Source organism: Theobroma cacao, chromosome 9, assembly GCF_000208745.1.
Source record: "Theobroma cacao cultivar B97-61/B2 chromosome 9, Criollo_cocoa_genome_V2, whole genome shotgun sequence".
Lineage (NCBI taxonomy): Eukaryota > Viridiplantae > Streptophyta > Magnoliopsida > Malvales > Malvaceae > Theobroma > Theobroma cacao.
Genome location: NC_030858.1, coordinates 3,708,532 through 3,723,834, shown reverse-complemented (window position 1 = coordinate 3,723,834; position 15,303 = coordinate 3,708,532). Strand labels below are relative to the sequence as shown.

Genomic DNA, 15,303 nt, shown 5'->3' with positions numbered 1-15,303 from the left:
TAAAAATTTAAATAAATTTCTGGGTATTTAGGGTTCGATATGTTCGACGTTTATTTTTTACTCATATGCTGAAGGAATAACTGAATATTCTTTTGTGCTAATGAAATCTGCTCCCAATTTTTGGTTCCATCAACAGAAGAAGCTAACCGAAAGGTCAAAAGTTTTACAGGAGCAGTAAATCAAATGATTATAATTAAATATTAATTATTAATAAATGAAAACGAAAGGTTTTAAATGGAAAATAAATAACGTTTTAAAAAAGTTGATGCGACCATTAACATAAAACAAAACACGAGCATATCCGTCGTTTAACATGTGAATCAGATGGGCAAAAGAGTCATTTCATAAATAAAAAAAATTTATAAATATATTTTTAATTTTACTTCGTGGTGATAAATTGAAAATATTTATTCTGGTCATAGATCCTTGTTTTTTCGCTGCTCTATTTTTCGCATCTTTTTTTGCTTTGTTTTGTTTCTCTTCAATCGAAGCTCTCTCTTAAGAGAAAATAAATAAATTAATTAAAATAAAAATTAAAGAGGGAGAGACAGAGAGAAAGAAGAAGTGCTTGGCAGTCTTTTATGCTAAAGGAGACGACTGAGATTGCCCAGATACAAAGCTCTCTTCCAAGTGTCGAATGCAACTGACCGTTTCTTCTGCTTCTTCTTCATCTTCATCTTCGGTTTTTCTTAACTATTTTTTTTCTGGTTTTTGGGATTGATGGATTGCTAGATTTTTAATAACCTCACATAAAGAATCCATCTTTATCCAAACCCAGATTTTTCTACTCTTTATATTATCAGTTTTTCTGTGTTTTTGGTTTTGTTTTTGGGATGGCATCTTCATCGCTGGCTAGTCCGCTATGCACGTGGCTGGTGGCTGCTTGCATGTCGGTCACGTGTGGGAAAGACCAGTCACAGTCTCCAATGCTCCACTCGCCAGCCTCTTCTTCTTCTTCTAAGAGACTTGGCCGGTGGGCTCGTAATAGAAGGAAAGCTCTTATTTCTCAATGTTGTGGCAGCTCAACCAGCAACAGAAACGGGGGCTTGATTTCGTCGTTTTGTGGATCCAGCATTCAAGGCTTGATGGCTTCCTGCTTGGCTTTTGAGCCCTGTAATGACTACTATTCCTCCAAAAATGGTAGCCTTTTTGGTCAAAATGGAAGCTTTTCTTCTTTCTTTGGATCCAAAAATATTCCCTTCAATAACAATCGCAAGCACCGAAGACTTAATCGAGGAGCTGTCCATTCTGGTAATTTTAGCATCTTGTTTTATTCAATTGGGAAAAGGAATGTTGGTTTTTGCTGCCTTGTCAAATCTGGTTTTTTTTTTCTTTTCTGCTCTGTTCTGTTCTATTTTTCACCTGTTTTGATTTGTTTAATATCTGACAAAGGTTTAGTCTTCTTTACGCATGATCTTACTTTCTTTTGTTATTTGGAATTTGACCCATTTTAGAGAAGTATGCGTTTGTGTTTGTTCTTTTTTAAATTCGCCCTTTCTTTAATTGCTTTGCTTCAAAGCAAATTTGGATATGAAAATGAAAAAAAAAATTGAATGTAAAGATATGAGATTTTTTATAATTTGGTACCTTGATCATAATTAAGAGAGCTATACCAAGGATTTTTTGTTATTATAAAACATACAAATTAATTAAGAGTTAGAAGTGTAGTTGAATTTAAGTTGCTATTAGCTCTACGATGATGGCAAATCATTTTGCCTCGGATAATCTAGTTTCAATAGATTGAGCAAAAAATCCAGTTTTAATAGAAACAGGTGATACATGTGCATAAATTGATTCTGCCTCTGCAGACTATATAATAATCATTAAATTATAAATGTCAGAGATTTTCTCTCTCTCTCTCACTCCCTCCTTCCCTCCCCCTCTGTCTTTCTTTTACCTCTGGCAAGTTGGGGTAGGCTAGTAGTATTTAATGTCTTATCTTGATGAGCATCTTATAATAGTCTTTTCATGGGTTTGCTGCCACCTTCGATATAAAATAGGAATATGTTTGTTTGTGCGTACTAAATTTCTTGCTTTTCTTTGCCTATGTGATTTGTTGTTTAAGTTTGTATTTTATCTGCTAAATGATGGTGATAGAGAAAAAAGTTTTATGCATGCACTGAATTTCATTAAGTTACCAGTTAAATTTACTTGCAATTTGTCGGTTAATTTATTTAAAAACTTAGGAGAAGCCATGGCTGTAGCTGTGCAACCCACAAGAGAAATCACAACAAAGAAGAAACCTCCTACTAAGCAAAGACGAGTTGTTGTGACAGGGATGGGTGTGGAAACTCCACTTGGACATGACCCTGATGTCTTCTACAACAATTTGCTTGAGGGTGCAAGTGGTATAAGTGAAATTGAGACTTTTGACTGTGCCCAGTTTCCATCTGTAAGTTGTTTTAGAGATCTCTTGTCTGATGTTGTTTGCACTAGTGCTTGTTCTTAGTACTCCTGTTTTCTCTCCAGAGAATTGCTGGAGAGATAAAATCCTTCTCAACTGACGGTTGGGTTGCACCGAAACTTTCCAAGAGGATGGACAAATTCATGCTTTATATGCTTACTGCGGGTAAGAAAGCATTGGAAGATGGTGGAGTAACTGAAGATGTCATGGAGGAGCTAGATAAAACGAAATGTGGAGTTTTGATTGGTTCAGCAATGGGTGGCATGAAGGTAAATTCGGCAGTCTATTGTTCATATCCCTTTATTTAATAAAGGTGAGGAATGCTTGGAAAGAAGAAAAGAGCTGACAAACACTTCTATCAGTCAATATTAAACTTGATGCAAAATAGAAGATAACACTCCGGGGTACATGGTTTTATACAACAGAACATGCTGACCATTGTTACTTGCATACACTAAAATGAGGCCAGTACAGTTTTGTAATACTATCTTAGAATTTATAGCCAGCCTCAATAATGTAAACTCTTTTGCTACAAATGGAAACCAGACCATTTTTACTTGCATACACTAAAATGAGAGCGGTACAGGTTTTGTAATACTATCTTAGAATTTATAGCCAGCCTCAATAATGTAAACTCTTTTGCTAGAAATTGAAACCAGTGTAGTATATAGCACCAGGCATGAGGGCCTTATGACCTTCAAACTGGATTAAAACAAACTGTTTTTGCAATGTAGTTTTCCTTTGTCTATCCGTTGATTTATCTAGGTGGTTTGTGGATTAACAGGTTTTCAATGATGCAATTGAAGCTTTGAGGATCTCATACAAGAAGATGAATCCTTTCTGCGTACCATTTGCTACTACAAATATGGGTTCTGCGATGCTTGCAATGGATTTGGTTAGCTTACTTTTAGATTATGCAATGCTAAGATGCACCTTGATGGATGTTGAAATTTGCACTTCAAGCTTTAAACTGATAATTTCTTCAGGGATGGATGGGTCCTAACTATTCAATCTCCACTGCATGTGCTACAAGCAACTTTTGTATATTAAATGCTGCAAACCACATCATTAGAGGCGAAGCTGTAAGTTGAGCGAAGAAAAACATCCATCATAATATGGTATAATTTGATTACACTATATCTGAGATATTTGAAAAATATTGCAGGATGTGATGCTTTGTGGTGGCTCTGATGCGGCAATTATACCCATTGGTATCTCTTTCTTGCTTTCTTATTTGACATCATTTTATAATCTTTCCACTTATTACATCATGACGTACTGTATTTTGTGTTTCTTGATACAGGGTTGGGAGGATTTGTGGCATGCAAAGCACTCTCGCAGAGGAACAATGATCCTACCAAAGCTTCACGCCCTTGGGATGTTGTAATGTTTCAATAACTCTTGAGCTCCCAGAACTTTTTTTTTTTGCAGTGGTTTCTATCTGCATGTTCTATAACAAAAGCGGTAAAAATGAGAATGAGTTAAAGAAGTAAACTTGGTGGAAACTAATGATAACTATTTTTATCATTTGAATAAGCAACCTGGTTATTTTGTTATGAGAAACGTGGTCTACCTCTTTAGTTGTCATGTCTTGTAACTCTTTAGGTCACAATGAGTAAGTTATGCATCTTCACATGGTACTTTTGACAAGTTACTCCATGTATTTATAAAGTATTTTCTAATCAAAGTCCGTTACTGAATGCACATAATTTTACTTGGTCTGCTTCATGTATGTTATTTACCTGGATAGTGGCTCTAATTTTTGTACAGAATCGTGATGGATTTGTCATGGGGGAAGGTGCTGGGGTTCTGCTTTTAGAAGAATTGGAGCATGCTAAGGTACACTTGCTTTAACCCTACAAAGCCATGTTCTAAGCCATAGATTTGCACTTAGTAGTTTGTGATGAAGTTACTGGATGTGTATATTACTTTCCTTCTTAAAAGGGAAAATTACAAAGGCTTTTTTTTTCTTTTGGCAGAGGAGAGGTGCAACCATCTATGCAGAATTTCTGGGTGGAAGCTTCACTTGTGATGCTTATCATATGACTGAGCCACATCCTGATGGTAATGAGACGAGTCTTTATTACTATATAATCCCAATTTTGTCTATCTGGTATTTCATTGCAGAGGTTTTTGTTGGTGAGAATAGTATTGTAGATAATTTTATGAGAATAATTCTGTATAAAAGAGTTAAGAGGAACCTTAATCAAAATCTTGATCTATTGTTTCAAATTTGTTACACTCATATTTACATAGGTGATTTAGCTATTTGTGGTGGCAGTACCACAAAGACATGGCCACAACTTGTATCTATTTAAGCAGTCAGCAGCTTACTTTGGTTTTTAGGCACATAGGTATGCCTTTACTTATTTCTAAAGATGGACCTGGAAGCTTAATTTTTCCTCTTAATTGGCTGCTCATAATTTGTTGCTTGTTCTGTCAGACAATGATTTCAGTGGTAAATATATCTTGATGTTAGAGAGAGATACTTAATAGAGTACATGTCTTGATGTTAGGTAGAGATGCTATTAGGGTTTTAAATTGTTTTCATTCTCACTACTGGTTAAGCAGAATAAATATCTTGAGATTAAAACCTATGCCTCTTCCTTCGAATATTCCCAGCGATCATGATGCCTCGCAAAAATGGCATTAGTGGTATTTACGTGTTTCTTCTGCATCAGCATATGCTACCGTGTGAAAGATTAAACTAACATCCATCTTGTGAAATCTAAAAATAGGAGTTGGTGTCATTCTCTGCATGGAGAAGGCCTTGGCTCAGTCTGGAGTATCCAAGGAAGACATAAATTACATTAATGCCCATGCTACATCTACACCAGCTGGAGACATTAAAGAGTATCAGGCTCTCATGCATTGTTTTGGAAAGAATCCTGAGGTAATTTTGCATATTTTTCTCAAATACCTAGATCTTTATGCATAATTTGTTTCTCATATTTCTGCATTGTGATTATTGATAAGATCTCGGATTATTGCAGTTAAGAGTGAACTCTACAAAGTCAATGATTGGTCACCTACTTGGAGCTGCCGGTGCTGTGGAAGCAGTCGCAGCAATACAGGTAAGCAATTTAGAGATTTGGTTATGCTTTTATTTTGGATTTAGAAAACAGATTTCATGGATGTATTTTGTAATGCTGGATTTTTTGTTGTTTGTATCTGTTCTACTAGAAGACTATAATTGCTCTCCCCACTTCCTCTCTTTTCTGTTTTGTGTCTACATTGTATGATTACATATAAAAGACTTGCAATTACCATGTTCAGTTTCCTTTTTTGACACCTGAGAATTGACATAGTAATGTCTATTCATTGTAGGCAATACGGACTGGTTGGGTTCATCCTAATGTCAACCTGGAAAGCCCAGATGAAGGAGTGGTATATTGATCCCCCCTCCAACCCTCTTTTTTCTTTTGAAAGTTATGCTTTGCAACTGTTTTTTCTTCTTTTTAAATAGAATTTAATGTTCTTTTGTTTCCCTCAATTTGGCAATGAGACTATCTTATGTTACGACACATCTATTCAGGACACAAATGTGCTTGTGGGGCCAAAGAAAGAAAGATTGAATGTGAAGGCAGCATTGTCTAATTCTTTTGGGTTTGGCGGCCACAACTCCTCTATCATTTTTGCTCCACTCAAGTGAAAATAGTTCAAGCATTGCTCTTCCAGTGTACTCTTTGATTCCGCCCAAGGTACGCAAACTCATTTAAGGAAGAAACTTTAAATACTGATGTATATAACAACAATAACACCTGCTGGTTCATAATATTTTGGGTAGGTAACTGTTAACAGGTCAGCCACATCGTGCAGAGTACCCAGCAAATCTCCTCTGTAGACGAAGATCACTTGAAAAGGGTTATCATACGAAGAATGGTGGCCAGACAAGGGAGCTTTAGAAAAGACCTGGCTGTATGGCTCTATTTAGGGAGGAAGTTCAGAGTTAACCATGCCGCTGTTGTTTTTGAAGATTTCATCCTTCTCTTAAATTAGCTACAATGGAGCTTTTAGTCTTTTTAGTTGCATTGGGCCATTGAACCACCAGTAGATGTAGTTCTGGTCTCGTAATTTTTGTTTTCGTGTACAAGAAAATGGCTGATCAGTTGTTTCTGATAGTCAATTTGTAATGAATTTTGAGGTGGCAGATGCCCAGGTTACACTTGTAGAGTGGTGGTTTATGATTTTTTATGTTCATGGAAGCCTGTTTTCTTCCCGCCTTTTCTTCTTTTTTATTCACCTGCCATTGGAAGAAAAAACGCAAGTTGCCTGTCTATTTATGCATATGATACATTCCTCAACACCCAGACGGGAAGGAAAACATTGGGTCTGGAGTTTAGGAAGGAAACAACTATGCTTTCACCTTCGTTTGGTAGTGGAGAAACAAAGTAAAAGCAAAAGGAAAATGGAATTTCTATGCTGTAAGTCATTATTATATATTCTTGAACAAAAACTTTGAAATGGGTCTTGAAACTCTTCTCTAAGCAATGCCTTTGCTCTCGAGGCACAATGAGATTTGTTGGACAAACCAGACAAATAGTTGACATGATCATGCTCGGGTTCATTGGATCCTTTCTAGTTCATAACAAACACCAATGACCAAACTGGTTTTACCTTATCCCCTACCTCTTTAAACATGTGGAGAATACCGTGACCCAAAACATGATCCTGTCTTGTTTGTGTTGTGTTAAAAATGTAATAATAAGAATGAATACTAACAACTTTTATCTGTTACCACAGATCATCAAAAGTAGTAAAGATCAACTATACATGAGACCTCCCTTTTTATTTATCATAACATTATTCAAAATTCTCAAAATTGAAGGAAAAATATATAATTTATGGGAATTAAACATAGTATTTTAAAGAATACGTCCTTCAATATCTATTTTCGAGGAGTATCACTATTATATTACAGAATTTTCTTTTTTCTTCTGTCATTTTTGAATCCTACCAAATATCATGTAGAAACAATCTTCCTCTTTTCCACTCATTTTTCAATCTTGCTCATCATAGTAAGAAAAATGGATCAATCAGCAACATCAGCATTTTAACGAGCTGACACTGTAATTATATACACACGATGACACAATCCAAATTCAACAAATCACTACCAAAATTTTGGCCTGTAGTTCTAATACAAGCGATTGAAAAACTTTTCTAGACTAGGCCAAAAGGACCAATGCATATGGTCACCTTTTCCTTTTGCCACCTTTCTTTTGAGCCTTCTTAAACTTCATGAACTTGACAGAGAGTGCATTTGAGGCACTCTTACCTTCAAGCTTTTTTGTCATTTTCACCACACTTGCCATGCCCTTCCTAGCAGCTGCCCGATGTTCTGGCCTACGGCTCATCATCTTGCGATCAAGAGGCCAGTATGCATATGGTTCAAGCTTATCCTTCTTTTTCACATCCCCACCGGCCTTCTTGCTAGCATACTCGTTTCCGGTGTATGCCCATCCAGAGTCTGATGTTTTCCTTCGCTTCTGGGTGTTCCTTGAAGAGCCAACAGAAAAATGACTTCGTGCTTCACTCCTTGCATCTGAATCAGGGTCAGAGGGTGGAACCTTCTTCTTTGGCTTCCCTCTTTCATGAATTATCAAACGCCCATCAGGGTCAAACTCCGGCTCATCATCAGAATCTTGCTTCCGCTTGAGATGTGAAGATGATCGCAGTGCTGATCTTGTTTTATGCTGATCAAGCAAGTCTAGTGGCTCATCTTCGAACTGGTCAAACAAGTCTTCAGGCAAGCTCTTATCTGCTTTCCGTGTTTTCTTGGACCTAAAGCAAAAGGTGAAACCGTATCAGCTTAAAAAATTAACGAGGAAAACACTAAGGATACTAGACTGTGAACCTATGCTCTACACCAGATGACTAATAAATCAACCCTCCACTGTCCACTTCCTCAAGTAAACACCAACACCCAGCCCACCTCTTGCAATTTTTACCTCGTATTCTTAACACACCCAGAAGTAAAGCTGCTGATGATTTAATCATGAGAAAATGTACATCTCTTTGAAGTTTCAACACCATTTGAATAAGTCAACAACCAAACATAATTGATAGATATCGAAATACGGGATCACATCAATCAGACTACTTCAAATGCACTAGAACTAATAATCCATAATTAATATACAAAACAAAGATCAGGTGTCCACTGACCGCGGTGAAGATGCTTTTGATTTTAATCTTGAGGAACCTTTACTCTGTCGGCCAGAAGCCATCTCTCCATCACTATCATCTGCATCATCATCACCAAAATCAGAAAATATTTTGGTATGATTCCATCTGCTAAGCCTGCACATCCAAATTACAAGGAAAAATCAGAGGCAAACAAATAAATAAGATACAGAAAACTTGATTTGGAGCACATCCACCACTCTCTGCTCAACAAGGAAAGAAGGGAAAACAGTAAAATAGAGGGTTCACCATGGCCATTGGCCTCATTCAAGATAAGAAACCATCTATCATAAATTTCCAAGCATGAATGTTATCCATAAATACACCATGTTAATGTAGTGGTCACATGATAATTTAAATCATCACAAGTGTAACGGGGCAGCAAGGTGCAAGTTCATAAATACGTGGACATGTGTAGCGTGTAAATTGTTATTTGTACACATCCCATCACTATATGATTGCATCAATGCAATAAAACTAGGTGTGAAACCTGGATGTAGTTGCCTTTGATAGATGAGATCTACTTTCCACAGAGCTAGCAGCCTGTTTCCTCTCTTTCCGCTCCTTGATCTGTGTTTAAGAATGATGAGCAACATCCTTCAAAAAAATGAAGTCTCGACATATCTGCATATAACAAAATGGCATTCCTCAACAAACCTTTCGTATGTTAGTAAGGAGCTTCATGTGTTCTTCAGGCATAACAGCCTTCACAGCATCAATACCACATTTTCTGACTAGCATTTCCAGAAGAAGCTTAACCTGAAATTAGAAGAGAAACACCCATAAGCCAACAAATATATACACATACAAAAAGCAAATGATATTATCTGCTATACACACAGTTCAATCGTATATCAACATCTTGGTCCAAATTTAGTCCCATCAATTGATATTCTAAGTAAATTAAATTTTACAGAAGCAAAATAAAATAAAAATGAACCCTCCTAAATGCAGGATGAGTTGACAAAACTAGAGGTCCTATAAGGAAAATAAAGTCAGTTATCTCACTAACACGTTATAAAACAGAATACATGTCAAACTTGTAACGTTTTGAAAGAATTAACATCAAATAGTTTAGAAAGGTAATAATGACCAAAAATCAATGGTATAAGATGAGGAAGAGCACAAACCTTAGCTTTAAAATGATTTTTGGTATAATCTTGCCACCTCAACAAGCCTTCTACCAAGCTGGCCAGGTGTGCTTGCAAGCCTTCAGCTTTTGATTTGGCCACCAACACTTTCAACAAACCCAGATTAGCCTGCATCATAAGCATTTGCATATAAGTGATACAGTAAAAAAGATACAACATAAGGAATGGATCCATAAGCAAAACATGCGTGTGAGAGAGAGAGAGAGAGAAAGAGAGAACAAACTTTAATAATTTCTCTGTTCTTTCTCTGAAGAAGAAGAAATGTGGAAGGAAGCAACTTGTAAGCAGAAGAAACAAGATCAGAAAACTCGTAAGCCAACCGAGCCAAGCCTTTCACAGCAGCACTAATCATGTGAGGAGTTTCTCCAGCCAAGCCTCTAGCAACCTGTGATCATGCATACAAAAAATTTAAATATCATTTCGAACATACGAAATCTGTATAGAATAATACTTACAAAAGACCACAACAATCAATTTCTTTAGAAGGATTTAGAAGAAAACAGAAGTACATTTGAGAATATTATAGTCTCTGTATAGAATAATACTTACAACGGACCACAACAATCAACTTCTTTAAAAGTACTTAAAGAAAAACATAAAATTACATTTGAGACATTTATAATTTGCTAAAGTTACAAAAAGAAAACAAGGCAACAGCTTTATGTATTGCCATCGAGGAGATATCAAAGAAATTATAGCATATTAAACAGGTTCAATTTCTTTGAAAGAAAAAACAAACCAGAAGTACATGGAAGGCATGTATAACTTTTTGCCAAAACAACAATGTAACAACTCTATCTATTGGGGTTGGGGAGATGTCAAACAGGTCCGATACCATATTAAACAGGTCTTCTCTCTGTCCACTGTCATCTTCATCTCCATATTCACGGCCAATTTGGACAAGGACCTCATAAGCTCTATTTCTTGTTTTCTTATTAGCCTGCATAAAAGTCACCATACAGAAGGAATCAGAAAACATATGCAGGAAGCACTTCCAAAACTATTAAGATAGTGCCCATGCAAAAATAATAACATGCAACACAGTTATAATTTGCACTTTCAGCAGGTTGCTTATTCACAATAGAAATCATCTCTTCTTGAAAACTAGACAGATGTTGCTGATCAGATATCTACATCATACCTCTTTCAAAGCAAGGATTATTTCTGTCAGGAAAGAACTAAGAATCTCATGTCTCCTCTGCTCCGAATCATCCTGTGCAAAGAAGCATTTGTTAATCTTCAAAAAACATTGTTAGAATGATTGATATAATCATCTAAACAATTTTATGTCTATTCACAAGGGAGATGGAAGATTCAAGTTAGTTTCTTATAACCTTTGAGACATGGACAATCAGATGGTACAAACAGTCAAGTCTCTGGCGTTTGGCAGAAAAGTGGAATGATGGCAGCACTTCAATCATAAGTTTCAGCAATTCCTCCAGTTTTGCTGATAGAAACCCTTCTTGGTTCTGACAAGGAAAACAAAAAATACGGAACCATCATTAAAAACGAAAAATTAAAAGAGAAGTGATGGAGGGAGATATTGGAAATTGGAATATAAAATATGCATCCAAATGCATGGAAACAAAAAAAGATAAAATTTAGAAGCATTTACAATGTAAAAAGGAGATACCCTGAGGATTATTGAAAGAACTTTGTAAGCCTTCTTCTGAATCAAGCCGTCGACATCCTGCATATTAATAATAACATTTTCTTTTAAGTTGTAACTTAACCTCTCCAACATAAAGATAGACTTTAGCAACAACTAACTCAATTACTATCACCAGAGAAAACGAGAATTGTGAAACCAACCTGCAATGCAGGTTTTATTGCGCTGAATAAGACATCTAATGCTGGCTCATCTAAACCAGGCAATAGTGAAACTGCCAGGTCAAATAACCGCACCCTGCAGTGAATATCAAAAGAAAAGGATACTGCATTAGCACTGTAGAACTGCCATGTCTAAAAATTTTACAAATATAAGCACTGTAGAATCACCTTTCAAGAGATAATGAGCTTTCAGTTGATGAATCATCAACCTGCATAGAATTATTATTCCTTGATGCCTCGGCTAAACCAGCCTCTTGTGTGACTTTCAAAAGCCTGTGCATTGTCTTCTTAAATAAGGTTCTGACAACATTTTCATGTGCTATGGAAGCCAACTCCCCAATTGTCGACTGTAAAAGGAGCAATAATCATTATGAAATTGGACACAGCTGAAATTACCACATAAATGAAACGAACCCTATAACATTACTACATAAGTTTCTAAGGCCTGACTTGGTTAGAAGGATGGAAATTTTTAATGGTTAGATTTTATAACCACTTTCCTACTTCATAGCTTAACCATTGGATTAAAGCTTTTTCTTTCCTTCCTCCTTTCCATCCAACTAAGCAACGCCTAGGACAAAGAGACACTAGAACAGAATGAAATGCTCCACTCTCATTAATTAGGACAGCATAAGTACCCGCAAAAATCCACCCTCATCTACTGTAGATTCCATGAAGATTCCTGACAAAAGTGACAATAACTGTGGAGCAGATGCAGTTAGTACATTCAAATTGTCCCCCGCAATTTCTGGGGTATAATGAGACATAGCTCGCTGTCTGGCTGGACTTATATCAGAACCATCCAAATCATCTTTTCCTTCCTTAATTTTCTTATTTTGTTGGATCAGAATCTGCAAACTAGAGCATATTATTCCACGAACATCACGTTCTTCATGAAGGGCAGTGCATAAAGGCCTTAGAAGATCCTTGAAGCTTTTGGCAGTATCCAAAGGATAATTACAAAATGAAGGTAACAAGGACCACAGTGAGTATACAAGAGCATCCGCACTCCTTGATGAGAAAATTTTTCCTTGTAGTTCAAGCTGCCAAAATTAAGAAGTAATTAGAGAAGGTTAGAGACAATAAAAAGATGAAAACATCAAGAGCAGGAATTACCTTACGAGATCTCTGCCCCATTTCTCCAATCAGACCCAAAAGTGTCTCACTAAAGAAGCTCAAGTTAGCACCAACAATATGCTGCTTCAGAATTGGAAAAAGCCAAACGTTTACATCTGAGAGGTCATTAGCCTCCAAATTCAGCGGCAGAATTCCTAAAAATGTCTCAGGCCCCAATGCACCAAGAGCAGATCCAACACATTCATGTAACTGCAAACCAACAGTCAGTATATCCACAGGTTATGGATTACATGACAAAGAAATATGAAAAACCAAAACGTAACAGGTCAGAAATGCTACACTTTGAAGTAGGAAAACTTTATCATATCAATCATGAAACACTAAGCAATAGATACCAGCAAGGCAAAAGATGAAGGATGAATAGCCTCACAAACCTAATTTATTTCCATTTCCAACTCTTATTGCTTTTTGAAAGTTTATATTAAGCACAGCTCTGACCCATTAACTACCATTTCATACATTGTATTACAAAAACCTTGTTTAACCAAAGGGCAACCTACAGAATCTTGAGGTCAAGGAATACCTGTTTTCTGTAAGGAAAATCCTCATCTGGCAACCTTTGCATTTCAGCCAAGTTCTTAAGGGTTCCCTTCATAAAATATGAAGAATAATACCCTGTAGAATAGCAATCTGGTTAAAGAATTTTACTTCAAATTGACACACACATTGTAATAAGACCAAGAGACAGGCAACCCACAGCACAGATAGTACCTAATTTATCAAACATTGCTGAAACAACCTGAAACGCCATGTCCCACACAGCACCATAGTGATAATCAAGTAAGCTCTCAATGGTTGCACAAACTTTTTCAATGATAGTTGGACCTGCCTTTCTATCATCTGAAATTGAATTAATAATCTGATCCACTCCCTGTTTGATCAAGCCTTCATCAACACAGCCATTTATCGTGTTCTTGAAAGCCTCCGTGGCAGCAAAAATAGCTTCCTCATGTTCCGACCCCAGAATATCTATCATATTCAAATTCCAATAATCATAACATAACATCTTTTCAAATTCCTCACTAACAATAATTGCAAACCAAACTAAAATATCAAACCTTTGAGTGCACTGAACACAATGGGGAGCTTGATGACACAAAGTTGTCTATTAAGAGAATATACTTTTATCATTCCGGAACTCAACAAACGAGCATTAAAGGTCATGCTAACAGCAGACGTTTCATTCGCAGAGACAGAAAGAGCCAACGAGGATAACAACTCTAGCAATGTCTCAGCTGAGACTTCATTTGGATAAGTACAAACTAGATTTAAACTATCAGTTACACGCCTAGTAACAAGTGGCTGCCGAAGTTCCAATAAAGTTTTATAGTACTTAAGAATAGTAGTCCCACATTTCATCGACATAAGCGGAAGAGAGTCCTTCAGAGCATCCAAAACATAGAGAACTTCCTGAGCTCCTTTGGACCCTTCGTTAGAATTCGTGTTTGAACCTCCCGCGAGCAGAAGAAACCTCTCAAATAAGTTCGTTATGGCTTCGCTTGCAGGTGCGAGCACCGGTGTACCTCGGAAGCTTTGTAAAACGCCCCGGAGACACACATGTGATTGTCTTCTCACCTATTTTGAAAATTAATTTGCAGAGAATTAAAACAATGAAGTTGGAATTTGATTGAATTTAAATTTTTACACTAAAAAAAGAAATTACCTTAGGGCGGGAATCAGTTAAATATCCGAGCATTACACCGTAATTTTGTGACAAATCGGACCAATTAACTTTCTCTCCAGTAATTAATAAATGAGCTAAGCACTTCAAACCTGACGTCTGTGTAACCTCCGTAACGGAATTTAATCTTAGAACAGTAAGGGCAGTTGTTGAAACGAAATCTCCTTTCTTTTTTAAAACGGCGACGTGGATACGGGGGAGGAGGAGAGAGAGGATGGTGGTGAGAGACTGGATGACGTGAGGAGGAGAGTCCGGTTGGGAGGAGAGGCGGTCGAGAGAGGAACAGGTAGCGCCGAAGTAGGCGATTGGAGTGAGAGGGAGGTTTTGTTCTCTGAGTTCCTGAGACATGGAGCCAATGGTGGCGCAAAGGCGTTGGCTGTCTTCTTGATCCGATTTGGAGAAGTGATCAAGGATCGAGTCGCAGAAATCGCCGTCCATTGAGTCGGGGAAGAGGTCCGGGCCCTCCATATCGATGCCTTCCATGGCGAGAAGGCGATGCTGGTTTCGTGCCCTTTTTTTGCTCTCTTCCTCTGTTGTCACTGAAAACCCCAGACGGTTAGTAAGGGGAGAGGGGCTGCTAGGGTTTTGCAGCGGGAAAAACGTTTTTGGGTTTTGCATTTTGGATGAATGGGATACGGTTCGTTACCTAAGAGGGCTAAAGCGGTTGGCTGTTGGATTTTTAACTGGGCCCAATACTTCAGATTCAAGGCCCATAAAAGATATTATTAATTCTTTTTGTTAAATAATTTTGAAAAAGGAAAATGATAAATCCAACAATATTTATTATTCAAAAAGTATAATGTTTTTAAAAAATTATAATTATTTAAAAATTTTAAATAAATTTTATTCTTCAATTATCTTCAATAAAATCTCATGTACTTTTATTTTAAGCTAAATAGACTTTTATAGATTCC

At 36.9% G+C, this 15,303-nt stretch overlaps 2 protein-coding genes across 5 annotated transcripts; one reads left to right on the top strand and one right to left on the bottom strand.

Moving 5' to 3' along the window:
* LOC18588235 (3-oxoacyl-[acyl-carrier-protein] synthase II, chloroplastic) lies at positions 521-6,627 on the top strand. 3 transcript variants are annotated; one of them, XM_007012504.2, is made up of 14 exons: positions 521-1,251; positions 2,187-2,392; positions 2,470-2,673; positions 3,189-3,299; positions 3,391-3,486; positions 3,570-3,615; positions 3,708-3,787; positions 4,175-4,243; positions 4,384-4,468; positions 5,143-5,297; positions 5,398-5,478; positions 5,732-5,791; positions 5,940-6,105; positions 6,224-6,627. In XM_007012504.2, the coding sequence occupies exons 1-13, from the start codon at positions 834-836 to the stop codon at positions 6,054-6,056; spliced, it is 1,728 nt and encodes a 575-aa protein (XP_007012566.2). In that variant the 5' UTR covers positions 521-833; the 3' UTR covers positions 6,057-6,105; positions 6,224-6,627. The 3 variants fall into 3 exon arrangements, with proteins under 3 accessions (XP_007012566.2, XP_007012568.2, XP_007012567.2); XM_007012506.2 differs by having other exon boundaries at positions 6,206-6,627; XM_007012505.2 differs by having other exon boundaries at positions 522-1,251; positions 6,192-6,627.
* On the bottom strand, positions 7,252-15,012 carry LOC18588234 (RRP12-like protein). 2 transcript variants are annotated; one of them, XM_007012500.2, is made up of 18 exons: positions 14,372-15,012; positions 13,767-14,283; positions 13,420-13,677; positions 13,232-13,323; positions 12,688-12,897; positions 12,210-12,614; positions 11,740-11,918; positions 11,554-11,647; positions 11,357-11,431; positions 11,076-11,210; positions 10,883-10,954; positions 10,577-10,681; positions 9,965-10,126; positions 9,721-9,849; positions 9,248-9,349; positions 9,081-9,160; positions 8,573-8,707; positions 7,252-8,188 (listed from the first exon to the last, which is right to left on the bottom strand). In XM_007012500.2, exons 1-18 carry the CDS (start codon positions 15,005-15,007, stop codon positions 7,600-7,602), a joined length of 3,975 nt encoding a protein of 1,324 aa, XP_007012562.2. In that variant the 5' UTR covers positions 15,008-15,012; the 3' UTR covers positions 7,252-7,599. The 2 variants fall into 2 exon arrangements, with proteins under 2 accessions (XP_007012562.2, XP_007012561.2); XM_007012499.2 differs by having other exon boundaries at positions 11,375-11,431.